The sequence below is a fragment of the Boleophthalmus pectinirostris genome, unplaced genomic scaffold (genome assembly GCF_026225935.1).
Source record: "Boleophthalmus pectinirostris isolate CB_2022bp ecotype Guang Dong unplaced genomic scaffold, ASM2622593v1 HiC_scaffold_12, whole genome shotgun sequence".
Taxonomy (NCBI): domain Eukaryota; kingdom Metazoa; phylum Chordata; class Actinopteri; order Gobiiformes; family Gobiidae; genus Boleophthalmus; species Boleophthalmus pectinirostris.
Window position 1 is genome coordinate 26,547,694 of NW_026571018.1, and position 14,979 is coordinate 26,562,672.

The window sequence follows — 14,979 nt, forward strand, 5'->3', positions numbered from 1 at the left end:
AACTAGGATGACTCAATGAGATACCTAAAATGGCAATCATTTCTTTATCCTTTTGTGATTGAGTATACTGAAACAAACCTGGTTGACTTAGCATAAACAAAGCATAAATAAATTTTATTTTTTATAATTTTTTGTGTTGAAACTAGTCATAATTACAAGTAAGATGTGAAATGAAGTGGAAGGGGCTGAATTTCAAGAAAAACAAACAAATCAACACAAAATGAGGGGATTGTAAAGAAAAGGGGAGGATAGTGACAGTTTGAACAGTATTTTTGGAACAGCAGATCTGACCTCATGTTCTCCATAGTGTCCTCTGGCATCGGGGCGACTGTCTGCACCGCCGGCAAGTTTTTACTGGTCGCACCATTTACAAATGATGAAGAGGAGGAGGAGGAGGAAGAGGCAGAGTCTGTGGCACCTGCACATAAAAAGGGGGGGGGGGCAAAATATTAGCAACCAAGTGGTGAGTTCTACACTTTCAAGGGCTGCATGATATTGGACAATTTTGCAATATGCAATATAGTTTTGATAAATGTTAATTAACTTTTTAACACAATAATTTCATATTCATATTTCATATATTAAAATATGAATGTTATTCATGCCTTCATTTACTAGAAAACTCAATTAAAATAAAAATGTAACAGACAAAACCAAAACTAATCATTAATCAAGTTAATGTGAAAGGCTAAAACTTAATATTAAATTGTTAGTTTGTATCATATTTATTATTGCTTTAGCCAATATTGCAATGATTCATTTTAATTCTAACTTTATCTATAATAGTTTAATCTATTACTGTAATTGATGGCAAGTAAATAAATGTGACAGAAAGACAGATCTTAGATACTATGTAGTAATAGCAGTATGTAATTTGTATGTCTTTTCAGTTCCCCAGATAGACAAAATGCCGTGTACATGAGACTCAGTTCATATCAATCAACTTAAATGCCAAGCTCCTTGTCTCACACTGTTTCCTGTTCAAGTGTTCAAGTGTTAATTAAAACAAAAACATAACAAAAAATAGATTTGGTTTCACAAACTCAGAACCATCAGGAGGTCTGTCCTTTTTAGCAGTTTTGGCCCTTCCTGCCCATCAGCTGTGGTTGGATTTGTATTCCTGGGCACACCCTCAAACATACTGTACGTATGATACATGCATAATGCAAAAGGATGGGATTTGTTCCCCTGAGTGGATTGCGTGTATTGATTGCAAAGCTATTTTCACAAACCGAGCCCATTACCAGAACACAAGCAGCAGCATGTCTGGCCAAATACCATCTAAATTCAATTCGGCAGAAACATTAATAAGTATTCATTTCTATTAGGCTGGACACTGGTCTGGGTAATCTGTTTTTCATGCAGAGGGCAGAAGAATAGCCAAATACCGAACTTTAAACAATACTAGTAAAGGGAGTAGAATAAAAATTGTGAAATGTGGGCAGACTGATGGAAAAGGAGCAGCTTCTTCAACAATACAACAAAACAACATTTATAAATATGTGATTTAGTCTTAAGAGATTTTATCCTATTTTATCTAGCCCAATGGTTCTCAATTCACAATAATATTTGGCTTTCCGAGTACCACCAGATCTACAGTCAAACCATATCTGGCCTATCTTTGGGCAAAACATGGTTTATAATGGGGCTATAAATCAGGACTAAAATTAGGCTAAACCATGGATAAAGGAGCTCCAGGAGCAGTGCACGTACTATAAGTAGCACAGATACCAAAGTTTGAGAAACATCAGCCTTTAAATGACAAGAAGATAAAACGATAAACAGAAAACTTCAGCAGAAAAGTTTTGGCCTCATTTAAAAATCACCTTATACACTTGAGTCATTCTGCAGGTGCTTGTTTGCAGATTTGCCTGATAAGATTTGGGATGATAAGGTGCAAACATCTCAAAATAGTGCCCACAGAGGAAACAGTTGAACGGGGCGTAGACAAAGCAGGTACAGTGTGCTATATCTCACCAGTCGTGTTAATCATGCTCTTAGGCGTTGCCGTGGCAGCAGCAAAGATGTTGGGCGTGCTTCCGGGTGTAGCTGCTCCGCTGGTGGTTGGTGTGCCGACCGTGTTCACTGACAGGCTACCGGGTGGAGGCTTCTTTACTGGGACCACAACACTCCTGTTTCAGATAAAACAAAACATATTTTAGTATAGTTAGTTACCATAAAAAAGTAGTTTATCTTTATGGGCTACCATAAAACTGCATTTAGAATAATGCAAAAGAATACAGCCACTATGGGAATATGTATGTTAAATACAGATCATTAAAAACTATCACAACACTTCTGCATTAGAAATATAGAGAAAAATACAGTGATTTGATACATTCATAGAAAAAAAAATCTTTATGGGCAGGGTTATGCCAGATATTGCAGAAGCAACTTCAATCATTTTCATATAGATAGACTGATTTATGTTCCATCTCTATACCATCTAAAATGTAGTAAAATAAACATAAATTCCTTCATCTTAAATCCAAAAAGCAAACAAAATAATACAGGGATCTGGAACTGGACCCGCCTTAATTAACAACCATGATTAGATTAGCAAGGACTAAATGAATATTAAACCAGGTGAGACTCACACTAACTTCCTGTGCTAATTCATTAGGTTAGCTTCAAATGTTACTCTTCCCATGTGTGTAATATCAACCCACACCGAGAAGGTGAGGGTGGAGAAATGAGTCAGAGTTTGTAGGTCATTCCTAATAACCAAGTTCAAAAATAAAATCAGCATAGCTGACATTTAAAACCTCTAATCAAGCCTGTGCAGCTCAATGTGATTATAATTGTGGAGACTTAAGGTGAGAGATAGTCTTTCATTTAAAAAAATAAAATAAAATGTGAAGTAAAAGCTAAAAGGTGAAATGACTAATATTAAACTTATTTCTAAGTGAAAGTTTTGTTATACTGTATCAGTCAAATCAGGCTCAAGCATCCCGTAAGATTCTACAATTACTTCTTAGATTTCCCTTCCAAAAATATGCCAAAAACAGCTATGACCTTGGCCAAGAAATGTGTCCAAGAAATCTATTTCAATCCCAAAAACACTGCTGAGTCAACTACAGTAATTTTTTCCAAAAATATTTTACTGCTTGCCTATGCTCCATTGTTATTACAGTGCTGGGTGGGTCTTCAGCTGAATGTGTTATAAGCAATACCACGAGGAATATGAGAGTTCAAATAAAAACAAAATCAATATGACCTCTGGCAGGTACTGTGTGCTTGTAAATGATGCAGTTCAGATAGCTTTATGGCATGGTTCAATAAGCTTTACTGTCTAAATGCGGGCCAACTGGTCGATTCCTGCACCAATGTTTTCTCAAAGAACAAACATCGCTTTCACCATCACAATACACTAATATACAAGCAATGATAGTAAATATAGATTTTTGTAGATGGGCCATAATTTATTGATGATGTGGATATGGTTTATTTCCCCATAGGTGCAGTACTGACCTGTCGAAGGAGTGGAACTGCATGGGTAACATGGGGTGGGTTTTTAGGGCGGGGTCAGGGTGATATGGGGTTGGACCAGACTCCTGACCAAGATCTCCACCATCCACTGGAGCTGCCACCAGGCTCTTCAAAATCTCCTGCAAATAACATGGAAAATATGTGTAAGAAAATACATGTAGAGGTCTAATAAATACTAATGGGGGATTTTTACATTCATGCAGACATTTATGGATACCAAATTAATGTGCACATGAGAAAAAGTTTTTTCAAAAAATACCATACACGCTTATTCAATCCATGCTACCACTACAATGTACTACAATGACGCTAAAGCTAATATAGGCTTCTACAATTTGTACATGTAAAGGGATTTGTAGTTTCTGTTTTTTTTTTTTACTAGAATTCCTAATCCAATCATAATAAAAAGTTGTACAAACACAAAATAATATCTAAATGCACTTCCACAACCACCATGTCAAAATTGGGACTTAAAATTAAAAATAACAAAATTTAGACTAGACTAAACCAGGGTCAAATCAAATCTACATTAAAACTCAGACTAGTTCCAAAGCAAGTGCATCTGTCTATTTTATGTAAGAAAAAAGAACATCCACAAAAGACATACAACACACAAAACAGTGCACTGTTGAACCCACCTTGACATTGATGCCTTTGTTTGTTTGGCTGATGCTGGATATAGAGGAGGGCGGGGCTTGACTGGAGTTGGGGGTGGAGCTTGGATTGTGAGGCGAGTCCAATAGGCTCTCCTGAGACCTCCGGACATCCGACAGACTACACAGCAGGTCAGTACTACTGCTCCCCACACCCCCCACGTCCCTGTCCCTGTCTGTCTCTCGCCCCACCAGCCCCAGGCCAAGGCCAAGTCCCATGTCTGACCCGTTCAGAGAGCCAGCCACGTGGCCCTCCTCCCCGATGCCCGAGTCCGTGTGCGGCAGCCCGGCCCGGGGAGAGTCATCCACCGGTGTCGGGGTTTGCTTGTCTCGGTCAGAGAAGGCTGAAGATGGGTGCTCTGCAGGAGGAGAAAACAAGCAGTATTCAGAAAAAAATAGGCAAAGGTAAAAAGTAAATACTGCCATTTGTACTCCTAACATAACTAACTCTAAAACTAGTGCTGTCATGCGATTAAAAAAATTGAGAGATTAATTAATTATGATCTGTAATTAATTAATCTAATTAATCTCATTTTAATCTCACCTAAAAATTGCTGAGAAAAGCCTTCAATTTGAGGTATTTTCATTTAAATTCATTATTACATTATTGTGGCAGATCAAAAGACTAATATAGATTTAAAAAAGTGACTTTATAAAGTCATTTATTGTTTAACAAATCTCTCCAAATTGGCTGTTGAGCCCAAGTCTCCATGAATAAGAAACTGTTTGTTGTAAAGTAGCAAAGACGAGGAAATCTGAACATAATAACTTTTGTCTACTTAAAGACAATAAAAAGTCCAGTCTTTCCTTAACCATATTAAAAATATTATTGATAGAGAAATGCTTTATATATGAGATCACTGGTTTTAGTCCTGGTTTAGACCTACTTTAGTCCTAGTTTAGTCCTGGAATGGATTAATCCTGGTTTTAGTCCTGGTGTTAGTTCTGGTTTTAGTCCTGGTTTTAGTCCTGGTTTTAGTCCTGGTTTTAGTCCTGGTTTAGACCTGGTTTAGACCTGGTTTAGACCTGGTTTAAGACCTGGTTTAGACCTGGTTTTAGTTCTGGTTTTAGTCCTGGTTTAGTCCTGGTTTAGTCCTGGTTTAGACCTGGTTTTAGTTCTGGGTTTAGTCCTGGTTTAGACCTGGTTTAGACCTGGTTTTAGTTCTGGTTTTAGTTCTGGTTTTAGTTCTGGTTTTAGTCCTGGTTTTAGTCCTGTTTTAGTCCTGGTTTAGTCCTGGTTTAGTCCTGGTTTAGACCTGGTTTAGACCTGGTTTAGACCTGGTTTTAGTTCTGGTTTTAGTTCTGGTTTTAGTCCTGGTTTAGTCCTGGTTTAGTTCTGGTTTAGTCCTGGTTTAGTCCTGGTTTAGACCTGGTTTAGACCTGGTTTAGACCTGGTTTAGTCCTGGTTTTAGTCTTGGTGTTAGTTCTGGTTTACAGGCGCACAGGAGGAAGCGCGGTTTACGCCGCGTACGCGAGAAAACACGGTCCACACGCGGCTCACGGGAGGACAGCGATGTCCGCGCAGTGTCTACGGAAGGAAACGTGGTCCGCGCGTTCTCAGGGTAATGATGATGATGAAGGTGTGTGTTTGTTTGTGTGTGTGTTTGTGTGTTTGTGTGTATTTGTGTGTGTTTGTGTGCGTGTCCCCTCATGTGGCAGGTCACTATAGGACAGTAGTGCAGACATCATGAGCCTATGCAGGTTGTTTTCAGGCGATATTATATTTGTTATTTTCTTTTATATTTCACGTCGGGAGAATAATTTCCAAGACACGAATGTGTTTTTACCTGTGCACTGCTGACTCTGTTCTACTGGCTCTTCGACCTCGTCCATTGTGCGACTGACGCCGCCAACGTTAACGTGACGTTTACTTACGCTGTTACTGCGCGTGTTTTGTGTGGCTTTCCGGCAATGAGTGGAATTACCGAAATAAAAAAATGTATAAATGTGTTTTGTGTGTGTGTGTGTGTGTGTGTGTGTCCCAACAACACATAAAAACAGGTTTTATAATAAAGAAACTCACATACAGAAACACTAAAGTTAGAGATTAAAAATGAGATTAACGCGATTAAAAAACATAACGCGCTAAATATGACTGTAATTAATTAATCGCAATTAACGCGATAATTTGACACCCCTATCTAAAACCATACCTACTTTGGTCTACTAACACAGATATTTATTACTTTCTACTTATTATCATACTGCTATTATGACAAACTGTAACATTGCTTCTAGGGTTGGTCGATTATGGGAAAAAATATGACAATTCAACATTATTTGGCTCATAAATAAAATATTGCCTCTAGAATTAAATTAACCTCTTGAGAATGTATAGACTTAATATATTTATTGGTAATGTTTTGTAAAACTAGTTTAAAAGCCTATACAGATTAGGAAAGTAAGTTCTAGGCTCTAGGTTTTGACTAGCAGAACAAGCGCACATCTCATTTTTAACATTATTAACTAAATGTAACTGATTATATTTTTGATATTGATATTTTTGTAACTGAATAATCATTGAAATCACAATTATACATTTGATTGCACACCCTTAATTGCTAGCATCTTTTACTTGTTTGACTTGCTCCTTATGTACTAATATAAAAGCAGATTAGATTGCTTCTTGGATTGTGATTTTCCACCAGTAGAAGTATGTGAAAATGCCATGCTGTGTTCATTTGCTGCAAAATAATACAGCATAATGTCTATTTTTAACACGTTTTATCAGTCGTTTCCAGTTGCTTTTCAAGTCTTTCTTTTTCTTTCTTTTTAATAATTTCATCATCTCCACAAAGCTGCTGTTTTTAGCACCACCAACGCCTCCAGAGTGACTCATTGCTGGCATCCCAGTCTAATGCTGCTAACACTGTGATAAATAGAGCCAAAGAAACATCACCTGTACTTGTGGGGGAGTTGATCTCATGGCGGATGCTCCTCCCTGATAGGCTGGTTGACCTGCCAATCTCCCGCTGAGGCTCCAAAATGTCTCGGTATTTAGAGACCATTAAAACTGAGATGAAGTAGACGACAGCAAGAGCGAGGAATTGGGCTTGTTTACTGTCATCCTGGAAAATAGAAATGATAATGATTGCTCAAAACAATCACACAAAACTCCCATTTTGATAAAACATTAGAAAAGAATATGCTATCAAAACATTTAGGTAGTTCCTCTACAGGCAAACATGTATCATTTATGACACAGGAAATGTTTTTAGTAACTCATTCCTATTTTAAAGGATCTATATTACGCAATTTTTCTGATCTATGTTATAATGCTTCCTCATCAAAAACATACCTGGAGTTTTGTTTTGTTTCATTTACACGTTTTACGCACAAACCTTGCATATCTAGGCTGTGTTCTTCTCTCAAACATTCCACCTTGAGATGTCATGCGGTAATACAGCAAGAGCTCCACTCTTTCTTATTTATTCAAACATGTGTGAATGAAACAAAACACAACTCCAGGTTTGTTTTTGAGAAGGTAACAACATGGATAAAAGCTCACAAGAGTAAATTTTGCAAAATATAGAACTTTTAAAAGTCCTACTGAATTATCAAAGAGAAATGTGTTTATTTGATGTACTCTGTTATTAAGCATCAATCTAGTAAGCCATATGCACCAATTATCAGAAAACATTATAATATTTAAGAGCTATAAAGAGACATGCTCATAATATTGTAATTAATTATAGTGTGTGAGAATTTATGACAACCTGCCTTATCTACACTTCACATTAATATAACAATAGCATTTAAATACATATCTTTGCCAATGTAGATGCCGCATTTATCATTACTGACAAAAAAATGGCTTACCACATCTCTGAAGACCACAGCACGCAGACGATTGATGTCCACATCCTGCAGAAGTCTGTCTGGATCCTGCTGGAAAAGAAAACAGTGTTATCAAATGTGTCTGTCTTCCATTTTGTAACTGATGTTCTGTACAGTACTGTAAACTCCTTTTTGCTGTTTGAGATTATGAACAAAATATTTCTAACAACATACGAAGAACCATAAAAAGAGTAACCTGGGCCAATATTGCAACGGTTAAGCTCTTCTCGTGGTGGGACAAAAGGTCTTTCTTGAACCCCACGTAACCCCACATAACCAGTATTTAACAGAACAAAAATGTGTAATGTGTTCTTTTACTCATAATCAACTCCTGTTATCAAATCCTGTTATCAAAACATTCTGGGTTCATAGCTCCTCACTGACGAGTGTAATGTTTGTATATTAATAGTAGAGTTTGACTCAGTAACATCTACTAGAATAATTTGTCATTTGTCAATTTGATATTTTGTGTGTTGTTTCCTTGTTTTCAGTACTCATGCAACATTTTAACCAGATATTTTTTACTCTTGCCCTCTTCTTCTTCTTATCCTTGAGCAATATTATTCCAAACTCTTTTACTCTGCTGGGTACTCTGCTTACCTCTGCATATATAGAGTAATAAATGCGTGTGTGTGTGTGTGTGTGTGTGGTACCTTGGTGGTGGTGGAGGCACTGTGGAGGCTGTCCTGGGACTTGCTGCTGGTTAAAGATGTTTTACAGCTCCGGTCTCTCTGCCTCTGTCTGCACTCAAGGCAGTTCCTCACAGCGACGCAGCAAACTGTAAGACAGGTAAGGAGGATAATATAAGTTAGGTTGCATCAATAGATCATATATATTCATACAATTTATGTGTGAGTAAATCATTGAGATTGACTTACATAATCAGTGACAAAGAATATACTCTTGTGTATATATTTGATTATATTATCTTTTTGTATTTTTTTCTGTATTATATTTTTTCTATATTTCACACAATAACTGAAGCACTTTTTGGAGTTGAGGCTGTCATAAAGCTCACCTATATTGTTTTTGTTTTGTTTTGTACTAAATTACATAAACGCTAAAAACATTTGTGCCAAGGCAAACTTGAGATGCCCATAGCCACGCTTTGGTGCTCGCCATATTACTTGTGAATAACACACCAAGTCTGAGACACTGCCTCATCAGGCCTCCAGATGACATGTTCTTCTCGGCCTCGATCTCACTGAAGTTCAGGGAGCTGGCAAACACCAGCACGTCCACCATGGCCATGAGGCGCGACAGAAAGGTGACCGCTGTCTCCGAGGACATGCCCTGTGTAGCCTCGATGTTCTCCAGCTCCGTCTGTGAGTGAAACACAGACTGCAGTGTTATTCAAGGCTAACACATTAATACTTAATATTATGCATTCCCATTTTCTATTGACGTTCGCATGACCGTAATCATGACTGTGTACACCAATAAACAGAAGAGGCAGCCTTGAATCATGCTGGGTCAGTGAGATACAAACTTCAATGGTCATTCTGGCAACATGAGGTTCACCACGACACAGTACAGCCTGATGACAGACAGGTAATGGCAGACACTGGACATCTGTCAGTACAGTCACAAAGTGCTTTCACATAGTAAAAATACTACACAAACTTGTCCTCTCCAATATCTGAGAGTCTACACTGAAAACCCAGAGGTTGCATGAAAGGGATCAGACTTGCATCAAACCAGTGCGGTCTGCTTGAGTAAGCAGAGGGATGTGAGGGTGCAGCTCAGAGCCCTGAGCACAGACATTTGGGAGGAACACACACACACGGTGAGGACATAAGGGCTCGGGTTGGTGCTCTTAGCTCTTCTAGTGATGTGGGAGTCCCAGGCTTTTTACGCACCTCACCCCCAGCTCCTCCTGCCCCAGGAAGAGGGCTCACCTCCTCGACTTTTGACCCTCTCAGGGGTCCGACTCCTCCTGCCTTCTTTAGTGTTGATACAAATGGGACAGGCTTAGCAGATGACACGCCCAAGGACTTCAGATCAATCTCATGCTTCTCCCACAGTTCATTTTAACTAGCTCGACCAATAGGTAAAGATATTCCCATTCAAGCAAACTAAATTATATACTCAGTATAATAAACTGAGAGCATGCCCACAAAAGCTCATAAGGTTTAAAGAGAATTATTTAGCAGCAAAGGAGCACAACAAATAGAAACACTATGAGCGCCGAACAAGCAGCAAGGGTTAGTGTCACAATGGAAAATAAACCCAAACAAAAAATTCATAAAAAGGTAGAAAAAATAGTAAGATACTGCAACTTACAGTGTTGGCACTACTCTTAGAACTCTGTACATGCAAAAACAGACAAAACACACAAGAAAATACAGAACACAGAGAACACAGAGAGGAAAGGAAATAGAAAACTATTAAAATAAATAGTTAAAATTATATAGAAACTGTTAAAAATAAAAGGGGAGATTTGGTAGAATCCAGCTTACTGAAATGTGTGTTTGTAGGTTATTTATAGCAATGAGGTAAATATGAGTTATTTAAAGAGCTAACTAAACTAGCATGAGGTCTTCATAGGATCTTAATAATCACTTGAACCACCAGTGAGAGTAATGTTGTTTATTAGATGACCTGCAGTTATCCCTCCTACCACATGGGGGCAGGTTAGAGCCACTTACAGAGGGGGAGGTGGCTGCAGAGAGCAGGGGCAGGATGCCTCCACAGGCGATGATGATGTTGTCCACCATCTGAGAAATGAGGTGGATGGTGTTGTGCACAAAGATGATGTTTTCATTACTGTTCACAAAATCCATCACAGACTTGGTGGAGTGGCTGAAAACACAGGAAAACTCTGGTCAGGCAGGGAAAAACACAGCATCAAATACTTGTTAAATCACATACTGTCACATAGTACCATCTTGTTAGTGGTGTACAGTAAGGTATTGATTATCATATGACATAAACTAAAGAACTGACTTGCTTGCAGTCAAATGTTTGGCCTAATTGTTTCATATTGAGTCAAAGATGGCTTCAGGATGGTTGAATAGTTGTTATCTTGTTGAATGCAGATCACTTGTATAAAATATTTAAACATGGAAAGTAAAATATATTTACAGCATCACTTCACTTGCTGACTGATGTATGTAGGAACTGAATATAGTTAAACTATGGTCAGCTGCCTGATCATTGAATTATTTATTTAAAAGTATTCACGTGTATTCAAATTCCCCCTCACCTCCTCCACACATGCACATCAGTCTCCAGGGCAAACAGCAGGTCAGTGAGCAATCTCTGGTGCATTGGGGACCACTTGAATTCTGGGATACGGAACATGGTTGTGCGTGGGCCAGGGCTGAACTGTCTCCGCTGCTCCTCTGTCATGGGCATCCCCCTAAAACCCAAATCTACTCGCAAGTCCCTCTCCAACTGGGCTGCAGTGCGACCGTGGAGTGCCTGAAAAATGGAAAAGATTTGAAAAATAGCTTTAACTGAAAACTGCACATAACCCATACTACAGTAATAGGAAAATATTTCACAAGCATTACCTCAGAAACTATTTCTCTTTCAATACCATATTAAATTAAAGCAATACGGGCCGACTAAATGGAAAATTGTATTTAAAATAAGGTCAACACATTCATCAGACTTATCTATTGTTTTTGACTTATCAGTCAAAAACAAGGACTATAGAAGGAGTATGGATAGTGGATGCATTAAATTTAAACACCATCAAAGAAGAAGTTGCACAGAAAAGGAAAAATACAAAAGCTCAAATACTTCTAAACACCTCATGAAGAAGTAAGATCTCACCATTTGAGAACCTCCTTATTTTTTACATGCATGTACAAACCTGGGTTGTGGCAGTTGTTTGAATCTTTTTGGTGTCCTTATCCTTCCCATCATCAGACCTCTCAGTATCGGAGGTAGTGCTGGCCGTATCTCCACCTCCAGTTTTGAGCCCGCCGCTATCACCCTCTGCCCCAGACGTCCCCTCCCCCTCAGGAAAGTCCGGTCTGGTCCCATGCGCTTGACTCTCGGCCTCTGCAATGGAGCTTATATCCGCCAGGGGACTCTGGATTTTGAAGGGTCCGTCCTCTGGGAGCTCTCCGGGGGCGTGACTGTGCGTGAGGTCGGACCCGCAGCTGGTCATGTGGGCGAGCAGGCTCAGGTCATCGCTGGCGCTGGACGTGTGGGCGGGGACCGAGCCGGAGCCGGGCTGGTCCGGACTGGGCAGGACCAGAGGGTCTGTGGAGGCCAGAGCGGGGAGTAGCTTCTCATCCACCTGAAAGAGATGGAGTCATGTTCTCAAACTTTGTCACACAAGTACCACCTAAGATAATATTTGACTTCTGAGTAGTGCCAGATCTTAACAAGGATTATATCAGGGTTAATTTGGTGCTTAATCAAACTGATCGCGCAAACTCAGGCATATTTCTTCTTATTACTGATGTTGATTAAAGTATTTTTTTTAATTGCATAAAAGTGTTTATCCCATAGCATATTTGAAATTTATGTAAAATATATTTTTAATAATTATACAAAACTGTTAGCATTAGCATCGGCAGTAGAATTTACGTGAAAAAGATCATAAATGTATGCAAATATACTGTTTTGCCTTTGATTTTAGCATACGCAAGTCATATTAATATATTTTTTTCATACCTTGCTGAATAAAAAGCCATTGTTACTGGGTACGCTGTCCTTCTCGTCTGCCAGAGTAATCAGCGGTCCCATGTTCCCATCATCCTCCAGTGTGACCCCTGAGAGCCCAAGGCCAGTTCCAATCCCGACCCCTGACCCCGATGTGTCATCTTTAGGCGCCAGATTCCCGTTGAGGTTTTGGACCACAGCACAGTACGCACTGTCCAGAAGCGAATCCACCTCCACCAGGGGCCCATTCTCCATCCCTGTCCCATTACCCCCTGTCCCTCCAAGAGCTTCTGGGGATAGATCCAAGTCGTCTAGTTTCACCTCTGTAGCCTCTACTTTTTCGGCTTTAATGTCCACTAATAGGTCATGCACTTCCACCCGCACCCCTGCCCCTGCACCCTGCTCCACGGGTGATAGGGCGTCACCATTGGGTCGCTTCACTGTCCCATCAGCCAGTAAGTTTCTTGAGTCTGCTCCGGCTGTTTCACTGTATTCAGCCTCGCTCTCAGGTGTTTGTGTTTGGGAGTTATCGTCGATTTCCAGGTTGCCATTGACGGAGCAGGTGCAGCAGAAAGCCCAGATATGGTCGAGACAGAGCCCTTCTTCCCCTTTTTCATGTTCTCCTCCTCCTGACGCTGGTACTCCTCGTACATCTTAGCCAGGTACTCTTTATGGGCCTCGTATGTCACCTAGGAAACAAGAGGAGGCGACATAAGTAGGTTAGCAACATAAAGAAAACATGCACAATGCACAAAGCAATAACTGTAGAAAAATGCACAACAATATTTTTTAAGGGAAAAAAGCTTCATAAGATTATACAGTAACATCATGGGTTGTGCATATGTGCCTGATTTATAACATACAGTGTCCATTCTCTCTTTCACATGATGCCCTACCAGGTCAGACGAGTACGTTCAGCTGTATTAATGCAGTTCCCTATAGTGTTTTTAAAACAGTTTGCCTTCTCACGCAGAAAACCGGGTAAGGTCAACAAAACACATTTACAATTTAAACATGCAACTAAATGCTGTGACCTCTGATTTATTCTCAGTCAGTATCTAGAAATGTCTAAAGTGCACGTTAAAAGCTTGTAATAATGCATTTTATTGTGGGGGGAAAAAAAAGGAAAATCATTGACTATGGATTTTATTTTTTTTTTTCCCAATTTAGATTTAGAATCTATCCTAGCAACTAAAACAAAATCACAAAACTCTACTATGTAATGTTTCTTTGGCAAAGTATTCTGATTTTGAAGTGTAGTAATTCTGTAGTAATTCATCAATTACAGAAAATTTGCTTGTCAACAGTAAATCATAATCAACATATTATATATTATTTATAAATAACTGATAAACTATACATTATGAAAAGAGCCAATACAGTATTCACTGAGCTAATCTTGAAGGTCAGCTATACTGAACATATAACTTAAATGGAAATAAAAGTCAATAAATTCCATAACATTTTGAAATCTATACAGTACTTTTTTGCTACAATTGATTTCAAGTAAAGCAGGTCTAGAAATATGTCAGATCTCATCAATAGTCCCCACACATCTCATCTTAATCAGTATGTACAGCATCACTCAGGGCATCAATCACACACCAGACAAGACAAGCATAAAAGCGTATAATTACATGCACGCGAATAGGCCTGCATCATTTGGGCTTTCACTTACCTTGGAGTGTGCAATGGAGAGAGTGTCCACCCACACCCTCCATCCTCCCCATTCATACTTGATGGCGTGATAGAGCAGGATCCTAAAGATGTTGTAGACCATCTCGGTGATCTTCTGCTCCTCTGGGTTTTTGGGGTTGATGTATCCGAGGGAGAACATCCAGTCCTGCCACACGGAGCACTGCAGTAGACATCTGAAACAGGGGACAGAGTAATAAGAGAAAGGCTATTAGATTAACAGGGATGGGTTATTATCATTATGGCTGGCTAGCTAATTGAAAGCAATCAAGATGCAAAGGATCCCCAAATGCTGAACACAAGAGAATGCAAATCTGGGAATATAATATTGTATTAACTGAGCCCTGGTGTCATTAGAATGGAAAATGTCTTCAGCAGTGACTTGGAATTGACAGCTTTAACATTTAACATAATTTTGTTAAATAAAATATGTCATGTGAAAGCTACCATTTCCATCTTTACTCTGTTTTTCCTTAATTCACCTCTTGCATAGCAGGTTGGATATATTTTGAAATTCTATTTTATTATACTTGCTAATGTACATGCTAATTTGAAAAGTGACAGGTTTTACAGTCATATTACATTTTGTCACTATTCTATTTGCAGCTTGTTAGTGAAAACTATTTTAATATTGTCACTTGTGAACTACTCTGTCCAATAAATTTTCCTTCTGGATTATTAAAGT

The 14,979-nt window shown here is 39.0% G+C and overlaps 1 protein-coding gene across 1 annotated transcript in view; it reads right to left on the bottom strand.

Moving 5' to 3' along the window:
• The window catches only part of nbeaa (neurobeachin a), a 131,587-nt gene that overhangs the window by 19,080 nt on the left and 97,528 nt on the right, over window positions 1-14,979 (bottom strand). The window contains 14 exon segments of the mRNA XM_055148797.1: window positions 292-418; window positions 1,978-2,132; window positions 3,472-3,608; window positions 4,128-4,501; window positions 7,042-7,210; window positions 7,962-8,030; window positions 8,633-8,757; window positions 9,122-9,302; window positions 10,628-10,781; window positions 11,185-11,402; window positions 11,800-12,231; window positions 12,612-13,154; window positions 13,157-13,288; window positions 14,278-14,470. Of these exon segments, the coding sequence (XP_055004772.1) occupies window positions 292-418; window positions 1,978-2,132; window positions 3,472-3,608; window positions 4,128-4,501; window positions 7,042-7,210; window positions 7,962-8,030; window positions 8,633-8,757; window positions 9,122-9,302; window positions 10,628-10,781; window positions 11,185-11,402; window positions 11,800-12,231; window positions 12,612-13,154; window positions 13,157-13,288; window positions 14,278-14,470 (3,009 nt within the window).